Raw genomic sequence first — 16,975 nt, 5'->3', positions numbered from 1 at the left:
AACTTTTTTTCCTATGCAACGGTTTATTTTCCCGAAAAATTGTTCAAATCGGCCCGCTTTAACATATAGCTGCCATACAAACTGATTGGTCGAAATCAAGTCTTTGTATAGAAAACTTTTTTATTTGACGAGGTATCTTCACGAGACTCGGCACGAAGTATTACTATAAGTAACGGTACAATTTCTCAAGAAATGGTTCAAACCCGCTCGCTATAGCATATAGCTGTCATACAAACTGAACGATTAAAAGTAACGTCTTGTATGGAAAACTTTTTTATTTCATGTGATAACTTCACGAAACTTTATTCAAGTTATTATTTAAGATAACGGTGCAATCTCCGGAGAAAGTTTCTAGAATGGTCCACTACAACATATAGCTGTCATACAAATTCATGGGTGAAGGGTATTATAGCTTCTGCCTGTGCCTCATTACCCTACTCTAAACTTCTAAACGTGCCTAGTTTTTTTTTCAATATCAGTTAAACAAAAGTTAGGAATTATACACACTGTAGATCTCAAAATATTTTCGCCTCAAACAAATTTTTTTTGTTTTATTTTTAAGCCCTTTAGGGTACCCAAATTCGCTGGTATTAGAGTAACTGCTTGGCTTACAATCGTATTGCTTTGATTCAACTGAATAAACAATGTAGTTTTTCATACAATCACACGCACACTATTTATCAATGGATCACACAATTATTTATAATATTTTTTTTTGTATTTGCTTTTGTAGTGATTTTGATTCTAAAGTGTTATTTATAAGTTTTGCGTATTCAGGCGTTTTTATTATAGGCTCAAGTGTGATTTGATATTAAAAATGTGTGTATAAAAATTGGCAGGCAAGGTTGAATGAATAGCTGGCTCTGTAGAATTAAAAATTACTTAGAGTATACATCTCAAAGTAGCTCAAAATTGTCAATTAAAGTCTAAATGCTTCAGATTTGGTTCACAAAACATTTTTAACCAAAATTTGGACGATAACCCATCATCGCCCTCACCCACTGTGCGTGCTGTAACAAATAGCAGTGCAACAAACCACAAAAATTAAAGTAAACTTGAAGTAAAGAGAGAACTATAGTCACGTTCAATTACTCGCAGCAGCAAATGAACTTCAGGCCTGCGCCTGCAGATGGCAAATGACATTATTTTGTTGTTGTTATGCGCTGTTAAATTATTTTGTTAGACCAAAGGCAAGCAAAAACACCAGCAAATACTAACTTTGTGAGCAGCTCCTGTTGTCCCTTGATAGCGGCGCAAAAGGAGAGAAATGATGACGACGGCGACCGCGACAGTAACAACTAACATACACGATGGCTACAACGACCTTAAAGCGTGGCCAATTAGCTGAGTTGCTGATGCTGCAGCTACGATAGTTCGGCTAGCACGAAAATCGTTTAGAAAAAATCGCAAGCGAGGGTGCAAGTTAGAAAAGTACGCTGAATCGTGGCAATGGGGGAGATGATGTTGGCGCAGTAAGAAAAAACCACCGGTCCACTAGCTCAGCACGGTGGCGAAACGAAAAGAAGAGAATATTTTTGGCAAATCTAGACTATTTGTGCCACACTAACAACGTCTTGTCTTGTCATAAGAAAGTATAAGCTGAAAAATAGTTATAAGGAGAAAAATTAAACTTTTAGCATGAGGATGGTTGCATAAAATCTTTATTAGTAATGTTGCCACATGACAACCCAGCAACAATTACAAAATTTTCACTTTATTTACATATACATATAAGCAACAATAGCGTTGTTGTTAGTTTGTGGTATGCAAATAAGTTTGAATTCCTTGACACTAAATTCCATTGGTTTTTTCTGTTTTCTCTTGGCCACCCACGCCCAACGAGCATTTGAATTGCAACATAATTGAAAATTGACTGCAATGAAGCCATAATACCATACACAGTTGCATTTTATAGCACAAAAGGGGAGACAAAGATTTTAACTTGATTTTTAAAAAAGTTTTCCATGATTTTGATGGATCAGTTTGTATGGCAGCTATATGTTATAGTGGGCCGATCTTAACAATTTCTATGGAGACTAAAGCGATGCTTGAGGTAATAATCTATATCAAATTTCGTGAAGATATTTCGTCAAATAATAAAGTTTTCCATACAAAGACTTGATTTCGATCCATCAGTTTGTATGGCAGCTATATGCTAAAACTGGCCCATGTAAATAATTTCTCTGGAGATTGTAGTGATGCTTTTGAAAATAAGCTGTGTTAAATTTCCTGAAGATATCTTTTCAAGTACAAAAGTTTTCCAAAGAAAAACTTGATTCTGATGGACCATGTTGTATGGCAGCTATATGATATAGTTGTCCGATATTAACAATTTCTGTGGATATTATGGTAATGCCTGAAATAATAATCTGTATCAAATTTCGTGATAATACTTCTTCAAATAAAAAAGTTTTCTATATAAGGACTTGAGCTAAAACGGACAGTTTGTATGGCAGCTATATGCTATAGTTATCCGATCTGAATAATTTCTTCGGAGATTTTAGCAATATTGTAAATAATAATTCATAACAAATCTCGTGCCGATAACTTGCCGAATATAAGAGTTCAACATATAAGAACTTGGTTTTCATCGGTTAGTTTGTATGGCAGTTATATGCTATAGTGGTCCGATCTGAACAATTTTTCGGTGGTTGTACTGTTGTCTTGGAAAATAATAATAAAAAAGTTTTCCATATAAGAACTTGAGTTGGATTGGTCAGTTTGTGAGGCAGCTATATGCAATATTGGTCCGATATCGACGACTGTCTTGTTCAGGGCATAAAAACAATAAAATAAACAGTCTTACCGCTTCTTATACTAAAACATTCGACTAGCATGCTCATCCTGCCTCCACCTAACCGTGCCCGACATGCTTGCTGCTGCCACAAAAGTGCACTTCAAATTGTTTTCCAAGCAGCAGCAATTTTCAAATTGCAATTTTTTCAACCCATTTATTGTTACCAGTTGTTGTTGTTGTTAAGTTTTTGTTATACTCATACTATGCTATGCAAATTGTTGTGAGTTTGTGGCAACTCATTGTTTGGCTGTTAATTTCCTGCTTTCACACAAATACAAACACACCTAGTATACATGGATGCAAAGGCGTCCGGTCGCCGCTCAATTGTCAAACTCCCACTCACCGGAGTTGCAATAGTCGAAAATTGCCCATTTCTGCCCTGAGGAAGATCAGCGCTCGCCGGACAACACTCGCTGGACAGCGTGACGAAACTAGCGACAACAGCAGCACTGCGCCGACGGCAGCAGCGGCGGCGGGGGCCAAGCAAAGCAGCAGCGCGTTCGGTCAACCTGTCCGGTTGACTTTGACTTTGATGTTCTAGCTGATTTGTTACATGCTAGTTGCACGCCGCTGCCTGCTGACAGGCCTTGTAGCTTGTGCAGCAGCTCACTTTTCCTGCTACAGCCTGCGCCGCCGCCGCCGTTCTTTGGCATCGGGTTTTTCGCATCAATTTCCATGAAAATGTTTTATGTCATGTTGTTGATGTTCTGCGACTCTTCATGATGTTGTAGTCGTGTGTCTTTTGTAGTGCAATGTCGTTGCTGTTGCTTTTGTTGTTTGTTTTTTGTTTTTGTGTTTGCTGTTAGTTGTCACTGCTGACGTTTTGTAGACAGCGACAACTGCTCCAACTGACAGCTACAATTACACGCGCACGCGAAGAGCGTTGACCACTACTGAGACGGACAATCGGACAGAGTCGGCCGACACTCAAGCGGAAGATCAACATTTGTTGGTTTTATGCAATGGATCTATAACAGCTTACAGCAAACGAATGAGTAATTATGTGTTCAGTTTGAAACAATGGCATTCGAAAATTAAATCGACTGCAAAAACAAAAAAAAAACGGAAAAGCAAAGCGTGGAAAAGCCACTGACTCGACTGAGTTCAGCACATAGCAGTAGGAGCGGTGTGATAATTTCTTACGCTTGAGCTAGATACTAGCGCACTCCTGAGTGTACTAGTAGGATAGAAAGGTCTCAAAACTTCAGTGCAAGAGGAGTGTTTTACACATTTTCTATAAAATAACTTAATTTCGTTCGTTCAGTTTGTATGGCAGCTATATGCTATAGTGGTCCGATCTAAAAAATTTCTTGAGAGATTGTACCGTTACTTTTAATAATGATCCATACGGAATTTCGTGTAAATAAAACGCCAAATAAAAAAGTTTTCCATACAAGGACTATATTTTGATCGTTCAGTTTATATGGCAGCTATATTCTATAGTAGTCCGATCTAAAGCATTTTATCAGATGTTGTAGTAATACTTTGGTAAATAATCCATACAAACTTTCGTGAAAATACATTGTCAAATAAAAAAGTTTTTCATACAAAGACTTAATTTTGTACGTTCAGTTCGTATAGAAGCTATATGCTATAGTGGTTCAATTTCAACAATTCCTTTGGATATTGTACAGTTGCTTTGGATAATGATTTGTGCGAAATTTCGTGAAAATACATTGTCAAATAAAAAAGTTTTCTATACAAAGACTCAATTTCGTTCGTTCAGTTTGTATGGCAGCTATATGCTATAGTGGTCCGATTTCAACGGTTCCAACAAATAAGCAGCTTCTTATGGTGAAAATAATGTGTGCAAAATTTCAGCGCGATAACTGAAAAAATTATGGCTCAAAAGTTGTGCAGAGTATATGGCATCGCCAGCAAAGCCAAATCGATAAAATTTTTATTATTTTTTCCAGCGCTTGAGTTTTACCGGAATTGCAATCAACATATATTTGCTTTGCTTTTCATTTCGCTACATTTCTTTGCTTTATTTTCGATCATGTTTTGATCGTTCGAAGTTGTGCGTGCTCATGTGTCAAGTTTGCTGTCCAAGTCTGCTGTTATGTCATTGAATTACACGTTTTTCTGCACCCATACGAATTCCATAAGCATTTTTGACCCACAAAATAATAAATCTGGTTTTCCGCACTGACATAACGATTTAACAAACGCGAACGCGAACGGCAAACAAACAATTTGTGGCATATGCGCGAATGGGAATGAAGCAATCAAAATAAATGCGGCGAGGCAGCAGCGTGCAACATTGAGCATTTAGTGCTCGAAACTAGTTCGCATAAAATACAAAAAAAAAACAAAAAACACAATAAAATACAAAAACAACATGTATGTATGTATGTACATGCATTTATGTGTGTTTATATGTATGCATAGTTAAACGCTATTCTACATGTGGCAAGCAAGTCTGTGTGTGACGTGTGCGTTGTATGTGTGTCGCGCGGTCAGCAGGCCGTTGGCGCTAGATTTTCATTTTCTGACACATAATTCCACATACGGCAGCAATCAACGGAGCTGCCAAACACGCGGCTGCAGGCGATGCAAGCGCTAGGCCGCAGCATGCTGCAAGAAAATGCACAATGGAAAGCGCGGAATTGCCAGAGAATTTAGCTATGCGGTAGCATTGGCGTTAGCAGCGCGCAAGAGAAGTGATACACACACGCACACATACTAATGTTTTTTTTTATATAAAATGTGAGTGTCTCTACTTGTATGTGCGCATGTGTGGCATGCAGTGTTGGCTGGAAAATGTCTGCGGAAAACTGTGCTTAATTGCGTTTGAGGCTTGCGGTGGGTAGTCACTCGGCAACGCCACAGCCAGTCAGCACGTAAGCTGCCACACACAAACACACACACATGTGTCTGTTTTTCTTCTGGCTGTCTGTGCCGGTTGAGAGTGTGCCGCGCGCGCATAAAGTCATGGCGCACGGCGCTTGCATGCCGCATGCCGCACAGAGGTGCTAATGACTGACTTCAAAGTGAGAATGTGAAAAACAACGGATTTCAGCGAAAAGTGGCAGTGTGGCAACTGCTAATCTCGCCTATGAAAGCCAGCAGCAGCAACGTTCTTAAGCGTGGTTAGCGCGGCAAGGCGCACGTCTCAACAGTAGAGAAGTATATCTGAAGGCAGTGTATGTGTGAGCTTGGCGTATATGTATATGAGCACATGCTTATACTTAAATATGTGTATGTGTGTGTTGGGTTGTTAGCGGCCGCTAAATGTGCCATTAACACAATTTAATGTAAATTACAAAATTTCACTGCTGTGGCCTTTGGCATTTGGCACTACGCCGACAATGACATCTGCGGCTGTAGCTGCGCACCGCCAACCAACAACAACCACAACTACTGCAACAAAAGCAATTATGTATTTACAGCTTGCTGTAGGCGCCTAAATTGGCAACTGTTGCCGTCGCTATTAGTATAAGTCATTATTTGGTCATAACAATTACGGACGGTGCGGTAAAGTGAAGGCGAAGGTAAGGTGAGGTTAGGTGCAAGGTGTTGAGTTTATGCGTAAACAGTTTTTGGAAAATTAAAAACTCATTTTCATTGCACACACATTGCATATAATTACATAAACGCTGCGCATATGGGCACATATGACCCAAATAGATTGCCGCCTTATTAAATAATTAAGTAGCAGGGAAGACGCCATGAGCTCATTGTGGTTGGTTAGAGACTTGAGACATTGAGTGGAGCCAGAGACTTGCATTTGGAAAAGTTAAGAGATAAGGTGAAATATGATAAAGTGGAAGAAAGAAAGAAAAAGTTTCCAATTTAAGCCATAAAAGATTTAGCAGCTCGGGTAAGAAACAGCCATTTTTCAAAACAAAATTTTAATTTTTTTAAATGAAATATTTTTTTAGAATTTTTTATTCTAACAAACATAAACTCAAAAAATTCTGAAATTTTTGGGCCAAAATACTTTAAACTCGGCCATTGCGAAGCCATTTCCGGGGACCCCTCGGAAAAAAGATGAGGCCGCGTTGGCAGGATAACTCCTTACAAGATCAACTAAAGTGAAAAAATACGTGTTTTAGCCAAAACCTTAACTTAGAACTAAGACAAAGGAAAAAAAACTAAAAATTGGATTTTTCGCAAACATTTTTACAAAAAGAAATAAAATTTTGCGAAATTTTTTTTCAATTAATTGTAGTCAGAAAAAAATCCTGCTCTTTAAGAATTGTATCTCAAAGACCTGTGTAAAATTTCACGAAGATCGGTTGAGTAGTTCTCGAGAAATCGTACCAACCGACTTCAAAAACACAGTTTCGAAAAAAAAACGTGTTTAAAGAGGGCGCACTTAGCCTAGCTAGCCTCGAGCGCACTAGTTTTCAAGGCTGTATCTCAGCAACTATTAGTCGGAGCAACTTAAAAATTTAGGACAATATTCTAGAGGTGTTGTAGAATTTAATAAGACAATTAAAAAATTTGATTTTTCGAAACTCGTAAACCTAAGTTAACCTTTAACTACTGGTTCCATTAACGATCAGCTGTTATACTTGCTTATTTTTGGTAATATTAAAATTCATCGGCTGTTTGCTATTTTATCAATGCACACAACCAAATTTATAGCCTCGACAACAACCCGCAGAGTTAAACTCAGGCAAATTTACAGTGTGGACAACAACCTGTAGAGCTTTAACCCGATTTGAATTCGATTAAGAATTAAGGTAGTAAAATCAGACTTCGCGTAAACGGCACATAATATTTAAATAATATTCCATGTTGATGGTTTGGCCGGTCATAAGGAATTCGGAGAGCACTACACCTCGGTAATCGCAGAAAACTTTCAACATAACCTAAATTTTTAAACAGCTTTGACGTGGTTTTTTCGGCTCACCTTTGCCACGATATCCCAGGTCATAAGCATAGATCCAAGACTCAACGCCAGTAATAAAACATTTCATGACATTCTGGTGCTCGGAAAGCATTGTTTCATAGACGTTAACGCGGCGCTGTTTATCGAAAAATTGGAATGATTTTGGAACCGATTCACATTTCTTAGGCCCAAATGATCTTTCAAAGTGGTTTTCACTGATTCTTCCGATATTCCAAGGATGCCAGTAAGATCTCTAACTGTTAGTCGTCGATTCTCAAGCACCGATTCCTGTATTTTATTGACGTGTGGATCATAAGTTGATGTTGATGGCCGTGCTGGACGTGGTTGGTCGTCAATGCGTTCTCGACCTCCTTTGAATAACTTGTATCAATCAAAAACACTTGCTCGCGACAAGCAATTATCACCGAAGGCTTTTGCAACATTCTGAACTTTTCGGCACCAGAAATTTGATTCCGCACACAGAATTTAAAGGAAGTTCTTAGTTGAATAATTTCACTTATAGTAATTGCAATTGATGTACTTCAGATAGACAAGCGTATACTAAACACTAATGATTATTTTAATGTGACATTTGTCACAAATCTCACTGACAATCATACCAATCTAGAAAAAAATATTTCGACGGATGCGTTTCCGCGCGAAATTTAAATTAAAAAGTCTTACTATTTTTTGCCCATGGTAGTATATAGAACTAACGGCAGTATTGGCCAGATTTTATCAATTTTTCGCTCAAGGGCACCCCTCATAACAAAAATATTCTCTCAAAATTTCAAAACAAGATTTCAGAAATTGAAGGATGTAATCAGTAAAAATTCAGTCAAATGCTCTAGATTTACTTATTTCGTGTGTGTAGGCTCTTTTCAAAAATTTGGTGTTAGATGAAATAACTTGATTTTTAAAATGTGATGCGTTTGTCATTTGATAATATAAATTCAATATTATAGTAATCCCAAAGTATTGTGTTTCAATGATTCGTAGTAAATTTGCCAATTATGAGAAAAAAAGTTAAAAAATTACTAAACTTATAAATATAAAGCGCACAATAAACCTATCGACTAGAAGCAGATAGGTTTCTAATCTCATAATATTTCTGAATTGTGTTGCCAGCTGCAGAAAAAATTATAAAATCAGTGACAAACACTTACATCTAATGAAAGCCTTCGGTGAAGTAACTAATGAGCTTTATTTTAAATGTGATTTGGGCAAGGTTGCTAGCTTGTAAAAATAAAAAGTCACAAAATGGCTTCAAATGAAGATTTTTAAAACTAAAAACAAAAACATGCGCTTATATAGGAAACATCCACACACACACGTGAATAAATTACGGTAAATTACTACCGTGTTGAGCAAACCCTTAATATTTTCCCACAAATTCTAAAACTCTTTGGCGCCATGACTCAAATAAATATTTAATAAAATCATAAATCAGCATTAAGCGAACGACGCGGCTTGTTACAAACTTGCTGCTAGCAACTTAAGAGCAACACTTAAATTGAGGAAGTGCAGAAGAAGCTGCGAGGTGCCTATTTTTTATTTATAATCTTTTTTAATTTTTTTTTTTTTTAATTTTTTTGTATTTTTGATTTTTTTTTATATTTTTTTCTTATATTTTTTATATATTTTTTTTTTTAATTTTTCTTAATTTTTTTATTTTTTTATGTACATATCTGAACTACAAAGATTAATGATCTTGCGCTGATTAAAATATGTTACGATAAATACTCTTTACTCAGCTGCTGCCCATGTTAAAGCTCATATCGCAATTAAGGTATTGTTTGCTTGTTTGACTTGTGTACGAATAGTGTTGTTGTGCTGCTTTGTAGCTGTCGTTTGTGAATCGACTAAACTTTACTGAAGCTAGTTTCATCAATAACTACATTTTCTGATTAGAATACGCTTAATTTTCATGGTAAAAAGTAAACAGTGCTTTGAAGAACAAAGCTGCACAGTTGTGAGTAAAAAAAGAAAGTGGCCCTTCCACAGCCGTCGCGTTGCTCAGTTAACCACATTTTAACACTTTTACCCACTTTCCCATATCCCCCATATTGAATTGCTAAACCGTCACTCAAAACATTAATCTTCGTCAAACTTACCGGCTGTGCTCCATTTAACCAAAAACTCCATAAGCGTTTGGCTGCTAGCCTTGTTAGCACTTTCCTTCATCAAGCAAGCTCGTAAACCCATTTCTATTAAGCGCTAACAAATAAATAACTAATTGATCAGCATTTGGCTATAATCGAGTGCAAACATTTGACTTGCTTCTTTCATTATTCCCGTGCTGAAACAACGAATACGCGGTCAGTGTGGCAGTGGGCCCGTGTGTGTCCCACACCATTAACCCAATTTCCTAGCGCCGATTTCTCTGCGTTAGCTACAAATTACAATAACAGCGAGCTGGCGGTTTTCCGCGGGGCACACACTACGCTTGCAGGGTGTTGAAGTGGGTCTAACGGACTCGCGAAGCTTACATATTAGTTTGTTTTAACAGCGGCCTTGCTTAAGTGGCTGCTTAACTTAAAGCATTAGTTGGTTCAGTGAGCTGCTGAGTGGTTGCTAAGCTGCAGCATTTAATTAAAGCGAAATTATGTTCTTGTCTTAATCGCTTGCGAGCTTTGCTGTTTGAAATTCCACAGCTACTAGCGTATGGTTAGCAACGTTGGACAATCAAAAGACTTAAGCAACGAACTTGAGTGGTAACTTTGCAATAAGTGTTTGGCCGCAAAGCGCACGTGGCAACTTATACAAACACAAGCGCTTGAGTAGATGTCAAATGTTGGACAGTTCTGAAGTAAGGCTTGACCTTAAACTTCTTGAACTTAAAAACTTCTTAACTGAAAGCTGAAGCGTTGTGCAGCAGCGTCAGGTTTCAGGCCTGAATTAGTAGTGATAAAAAAGACGCTTGTGCAATAAACAAAACGTAATTAATTATGATTCTACAATATAATTTCATAATTATTTAAATTTGCATTTACAAACAACAAAAGCAAACATGAAGATAAGCATTGCGCATTAGATTCGACACTTCCTACTTTTGACAAGTGAAGCAGCGCAAACGGTTGTACGCTCAAATAAAATTAATCCGGCTATTTACCGCTTGCTAGTCAATGATTATTATAACACGCATTATTATAATAAAATACAAAACAACAACAACTGCTGCTAAATACCCTTTACGGATAAAATACAAAATGTTTCATAGAGTAAACTGTTTTTGATCAGTCGGTTTGTATGGCAGCTATATGATATATCAGTTCGATCTGAATAATTTCAGCAGATATCTTAGAAAATAATTCACGTAAAATTTCACGAAGATATATCGTCAAATAAAAAAGTTTTCGATACAAGGACTTGAGTTTGATTATTCAGTTTGTATGGCAGCTATATGCTATAGTAGTCCGATCAATTTCTTGGGATATTGTATGGTTGATAAGAACAACAAGGCATGCTGAATTTCGTGAAGATATCTTTGTAAATGAAAGAGCTTTCCATATAAGAACTTAATTTTGATCGTTCAGTTTGTATGACAGCTATATGCTATAGTTATTCGATCTGAACAATTTATACAGATATTGTAGCGTAGCCTTGGAAAATAATTTCTGCCAAATTTCGTGAAGATATCTCCTCAAACAAAAAAGTTTTCCATACAAGAATTTAATTTTTATAGATCAGTTTATATGGCAGCTATATGCTATAGTGGTGCAACTATATCAGGGATTCTAACAAATGTGTAGCTTCTTGAGGAAGAACAGACTTGTGCAAAATTTCAGGTTATTATATCATAAAATAAGAGACTAATTCGCGTATATACATGCAGTCAGACATTACTAAATCGACTTAAATCGTCTTGCTGATTATTTACATATATGTAGATACATTTATATGTATATTTATTATATAGTATATTCGATACTTATAACGTATTAAAAATTTAATAGCAAATCTAGTTAACCCTGTAGAGGGCATACAAATCAGTGCCAAAAATTTATTCATTAAGAATATAACAGAAAAGCAGCTGAAAAAACTGCTGTGATGAGTTTCCCTACCCAGCGTTTGGCAATTTTTTGCGCATATATTTTTAAGTAATTATGTTTATAAAATCAATAATCATTTATCATTGCATTTGTATATTGATCATCAGCATTTTTTTCTCATTTTCTTACATAATTTCATACACACCATTAATTTTGCCACCAATACCAACACCAACATCACCAAACTCCCTTACAATCATTGCTCACTGGTTTTATGTGCACCGCAACCACAACGAAAACATAAAATCACGTAACATTAATTAAATTGACATATGTCAACTGACAAAAAAATGTTTGTATTCATTAAAAACATCATTGTAATCATTAAACGGAAACTCATTAATAAAATTAATTTGAAAAATCAACACCACAAACGCTAATCATTAAAACAAACGTTCATGATAATAAAAATAATAAAAAACAATCGAACGCAATCATAAATAAATGCATTAAAATATAAAAAAATTACAAAATTAAAAATAATTATAAAAATTAAAATAACATTAAAAAATTAAAAAACAAATTTAAACAATTTTTTTAAATATTAAAATAAATTTTGGAAAATTTAAAAATATTTCTAAAATTAAAAAAAAATAAAAATAAAATAAAAAAAATTAAATTAAAAAAAAAAAAATTAAAAAAATAAAAAACCATTAAAATAAATTTTAACAAAAAATTATGCATCTTTTAAAAATTTTAATAAAAAAAAAAATTCAAATAAATTTAAAAAAAATGTATATACATTATTTCAAAAATTAAATTAAATAAAAAAAACAATAAAAAATTAAAAAAATCACCAAACACGCTAATATCCAAATTAAACACTCATAATAATAAAAACATCAACCACAATCACAACTTCATTCAACACAATTTGAAAAAACTTAAAACAAAATAAAACAAATGAAAAAAATTTTAAATAATATGAAAAAAAAATAAATAATAAAAAAATATTAATTTAAAAAATTATAAATAATATTAAAAAAAATTATTAAAAAATTTAACAAAATTAAAACAAACCATCAAACATGCCAAACACTTATAATAATAAAAATCAACCACAATCACAACTAAAAAAATTAAAAAATATTTTAAAAAATTTATAAATAAAATAAAAAAATTAAAAACATATTTAAAAACTTTAAAACAAAATAATAAATAATATTAAAAAAACTAAAAAAATTAACAATTAAAAAAATTAAAATAAATTAACAAATAAAAATATATCTTAAAAAAATTTAAAAATTAAAAAAAAACTATAAATAATAAAAAAAAAAAATTTTTTTTAAATATTTAACAAATAAACAAAAAATTAAAAAAAAATTTTAAATAATATTAAAAAAAAATAAAAAAAAAATGTATGATTAATCTTGCTTCTATCACCTCCACATGGTTAACACGCATCACAAACGTAACAACAAAAACGAAATCAATTTTTGTAATAAAAAAAAACAACATGCATTTGTACATAAAAATCCACTAAATTTTCCCTCACCAAAAACATCAATCACCCATCAATCAAATTGTGTATAAATATTTATGTTCGTGTGTTTGTTTGTTTTTTCATATGTTTTTGTACCACCACACCCCGCAAATTGCTTTGGTTCACTGGGCGCGCGCGTCTACCCAACATAAATATAATTAAACTGCCAAACAATATAAATAATTTTAAAAATAAAAACAAAAACAAAAAACATGGTGTTTGTTGTGGCGGTGTCATTTCGTTGGAATTTATGTTTTTTCCTGGTGTTTGCCAAAAATATAAACAAAATTGTGTATAAAATTACAAAACCAATAAACAACAACAACAAAAATAACACGATTGCTTTGGTGTAATGTTACGTAATTGAAAAATACCAAAACGTATAAATAAATAAATAAATAATTGGATGTGGAACATTGAAAACGGCAATTATTTGCATGCAACGTGCAGATCGCGTTGCCTTGGTCACCGCAGCACCACCGAGCTATACACGTATGTATCACTATTTTCCAGCACATTTATCAGCGCACCCGTTTTGTTTTTATCCACAACCACCCCCACCACCACCGCCACCACCAATTCCACCGCCAACGTTGACACAATTGCCCTCACCACCGACACTCAAACAATTGGGCAACTCACTGTCGTCAATGACACAAGCACATATCGCACAGACACTCCGGTATCCAGGTAAGGTTTGTATTGAATGCTTCATTATTTATTTAACCGTTATTCAATACATATGCTATACATGATTATATAATTATAGAAATGCTCATATATGTATGTTTATTTGTGTTGGCTTATACGCATGCGCTTTCTATATTAATAAGAAACTCTATTTCTAAAACTAAATTTTATAAGAAAACACACTAAAATTTATGATTTTTAGACTAGAAAAGTTAGAAACCAAAAAAAAATGTTAACTTCGGTTGCTTCGAAGCTATGATACCCTGCACAAATAAAAAAAGTTTACATACAAGAACTTGATTTTGATCGTTCGGTTTGTATGACAGCTATATGCTATAGTCGTCCGATTTGAACAATTTCTTCAGAGATTATACCGTTGCTTTAGAAAATTATCTACGCCAAATCTTGTTAAGATACCTCGTCAAATAAAAAAGTTTTCCATACAAGGACTGGATTTTAATCGTTCAGCTTGTACGACAGCTATATGCTATAGCAGTCCGATTTTAATAATTTCTTCGGAGATTCTAGCATTGCTATTGAAATTAATTCGTGCTGAATTTTGCGAAGATATCTCATCATATGAAAATGTTGTTCATACAAGCACTGGATTTTTAACGATCAGTTTGTATGGCAGCTATAAGCTATAGTGGCCTTATTTGATCAATTTCTAGAGATAATGTATTTTTGCTTTGAAAAATAATTCATGCTTAATTTTGTGAAGATATCTGTTCAAATGAAAGAGATTTCCATACAATAACATGTTTTTGATCGTTCAGTTTATATGGCAGCTAAATGTTTTAGTAGCCCGATTGTAACAATTTTTTCGAATATTATGTAATTGCTTTGAAAAATTTTCCACATCAAATATTGTGAAAATATCTCGTCTTATCAAAAAGTTTTCCACACAGAAACTTTAAACCGATCATTCAGTTTGCATGGCAGCTACATGAAATCATAGTCCAAATTCAACGGTTCCGACAGATAAGCAGCTTCTTGGGGTGAAAGGAACGTGTGCAAAGCTTCAGACCTATATCTTATCTAAGAGACTAGTTCTAGACTAGTATATACAGATATATTATAATTGAATTTCTTTTTATGGTCATAGATCTACCATATTAATTTACGGAATTACATAAACTGAGTTCGAGTCCAACATGCCTTTTCCACAAAAAATCTCAAATTTTGCTAGTCTATTGGCTCACAATCTTTACTTACATGCTACTCCGATATGAATTCGATACTTTTCGCGAGAGCTTCATACTCTCTCCTTGCTTACATGCTTCTCGGACATAAATTCGTTACTTTTCACGAGAGCTTCGTTCTCCGCCAGTTGCTAGGGATCGACTTATTTCTCACCTTATCTAAAATGTTTGTAAGACTTCGATGTTCGAGGAGCTTTATAGTCTCAAAGAGCACATATGCCAGTCACACTCGCTGTTTGCTCGCTTACTTATATCTAAAGATCATACCTTATCTAAAAGAAACTCAAACGGAATTTAAGCTTACTCTGCCTAAAGCCGATGAAGCAACACTTTATCAAAACATATTAAACATTATCATATTTAATACAAGCAACATTAGCTTCCTTTACATACATATTTAGGGGCTTCGTAAAGTGTACCAGGAATTCTAAAAAAATGCATGAGTTGCATTAGTTCTATCCATCACATTTCTCTTTCTTATCTAGTTTTATAATAAAAAAGTTATGGGAAATTTTTTATTAAAATGCTCTCCGAGTATCTCCTTCTCAGTACTTTTTTCTTTTCTCACACCTTAACCATCGTGCACATTTATCTCTTTCTCTTATAGTAAACATTTCATTCTCAGTACTTTTTCTCTTTGTCATACCTTTAAAAGCTTGTACACTCATCTCTTTCTCACATACTAAACACTTCCTTTTCAGTAATTTTTCCCTTATCTCACTCCTTCAACAGCTTGCACATTTATTTCTTTCTTCCATAGTAAACTACTCAATATTTTCGTCTAACATTATTTTCGTTTCGCTCTCTCATCCACTCCGCAGGTTTATTTATACGACCCGATGAGACCAATCTTTACACGACGTTGGAACCAACACTAAGCAGTAATCCGAACGTGTACTTCCAACGCGGCGGTGCGGTACATCCGGGTATGATGTACTAGGTACAACCAACAAACTCCAAACGAAAGTTTAAAAATTCACACGAGACGCAGGTGAATTGAGAAGAAGACGACGATATTGGCTGCTGACAGTGGTAACAAAAAGCCGCGCGACAGTCGAGCACTGAGCAACTCAAAGTATAAAAGTATAACTTATTGCAATACGAAACGCTAAGCTAAGTTAAAAACTGAAAAGAAATTTTATTTTTTATTAACTTAGTAATATGAAAAACATTTGCTCCCAGGGAGTGTATTTTAATATAAGAACTCACTATACGTATTACTTAAGTTAAGCTGTACTTAAACGCTTAAGCATCTAAGCGAAAACGAAAGGAAAAAATATGAGTAAGCATAAATGAGAAAGCGAAAACGTAACGAAAATAGAAGCATGAGCACGAGAAAGACTTAAACTGTATTTCAAACATAAAAAATAAACTAGAGACTTAAGAAACGAACACTCATAGCATATTAAGGGCAATTAAGGCCAGTTCTACTACGAAAATAGAAAAACAGGGTGTTGTTTTTAGACATGTGGTTTTCAAGGAGGCATACAACGGGCATAAAACTTAAAAAGTTTTATGTGAAATTTAAAACTATTGCCAAAAGTTTAGCTTTATTATAAAGACAAGGCTTTGCAACTAGGTTTTGATAATGATTTCGAGCAAGTAACCGCGGTGACAGGAACAAATAAATTACAGCCGAGTGAACCAATTTTCGAACATTTTTGCACCGATTTGGACCGTATACAGGATGTTAGCAAGACGTGCTGATCTAACGCTTCCAAGGCGTTAATCGGCTCAATTTAACTACATAGACAAGCAACTTCTCAAAATCCCACAAAAAAGGGTCCAGCGATGTCACAACGCACGATCTTGGAGGCCAAGCCGCAGACATACGACTCGAGATAATGCGCTCACCAAGTTTTCTTCAAATAAATTGAAAGTAGCTTTGGATGTAAGGCATATTGCGCAGTC

General features: G+C 34.6%; 1 protein-coding gene across 2 annotated transcripts in view; it reads left to right on the top strand.

Annotated features, from left to right (window-relative positions):
- The window catches only part of LOC126761404 (uncharacterized), a 45,881-nt gene extending 29,653 nt beyond the window's left edge, over window positions 1-16,228 (top strand). Inside the window, exons 2-3 of one of the 2 annotated variants that reach the window (XM_050477531.1) lie at window positions 13,623-13,862; window positions 15,886-16,228. In XM_050477531.1, the coding sequence (XP_050333488.1) occupies window positions 13,623-13,862; window positions 15,886-16,004 (359 nt within the window). In that variant the 3' untranslated portion in view covers window positions 16,005-16,228. The remainder of the gene's footprint in view (window positions 1-13,622; window positions 13,863-15,885) is intronic. The other variant, XM_050477530.1, reaches the window with a different exon arrangement.
- The last annotated feature ends 747 nt before the right edge of the window (window positions 16,229-16,975 follow it).

Source organism: Bactrocera neohumeralis, chromosome 6 (genome assembly GCF_024586455.1).
Source record: "Bactrocera neohumeralis isolate Rockhampton chromosome 6, APGP_CSIRO_Bneo_wtdbg2-racon-allhic-juicebox.fasta_v2, whole genome shotgun sequence".
Taxonomy (NCBI): Eukaryota; Metazoa; Arthropoda; class Insecta; order Diptera; family Tephritidae; genus Bactrocera; species Bactrocera neohumeralis.
This window is presented reverse-complemented; position numbering and strand designations above follow the sequence as displayed.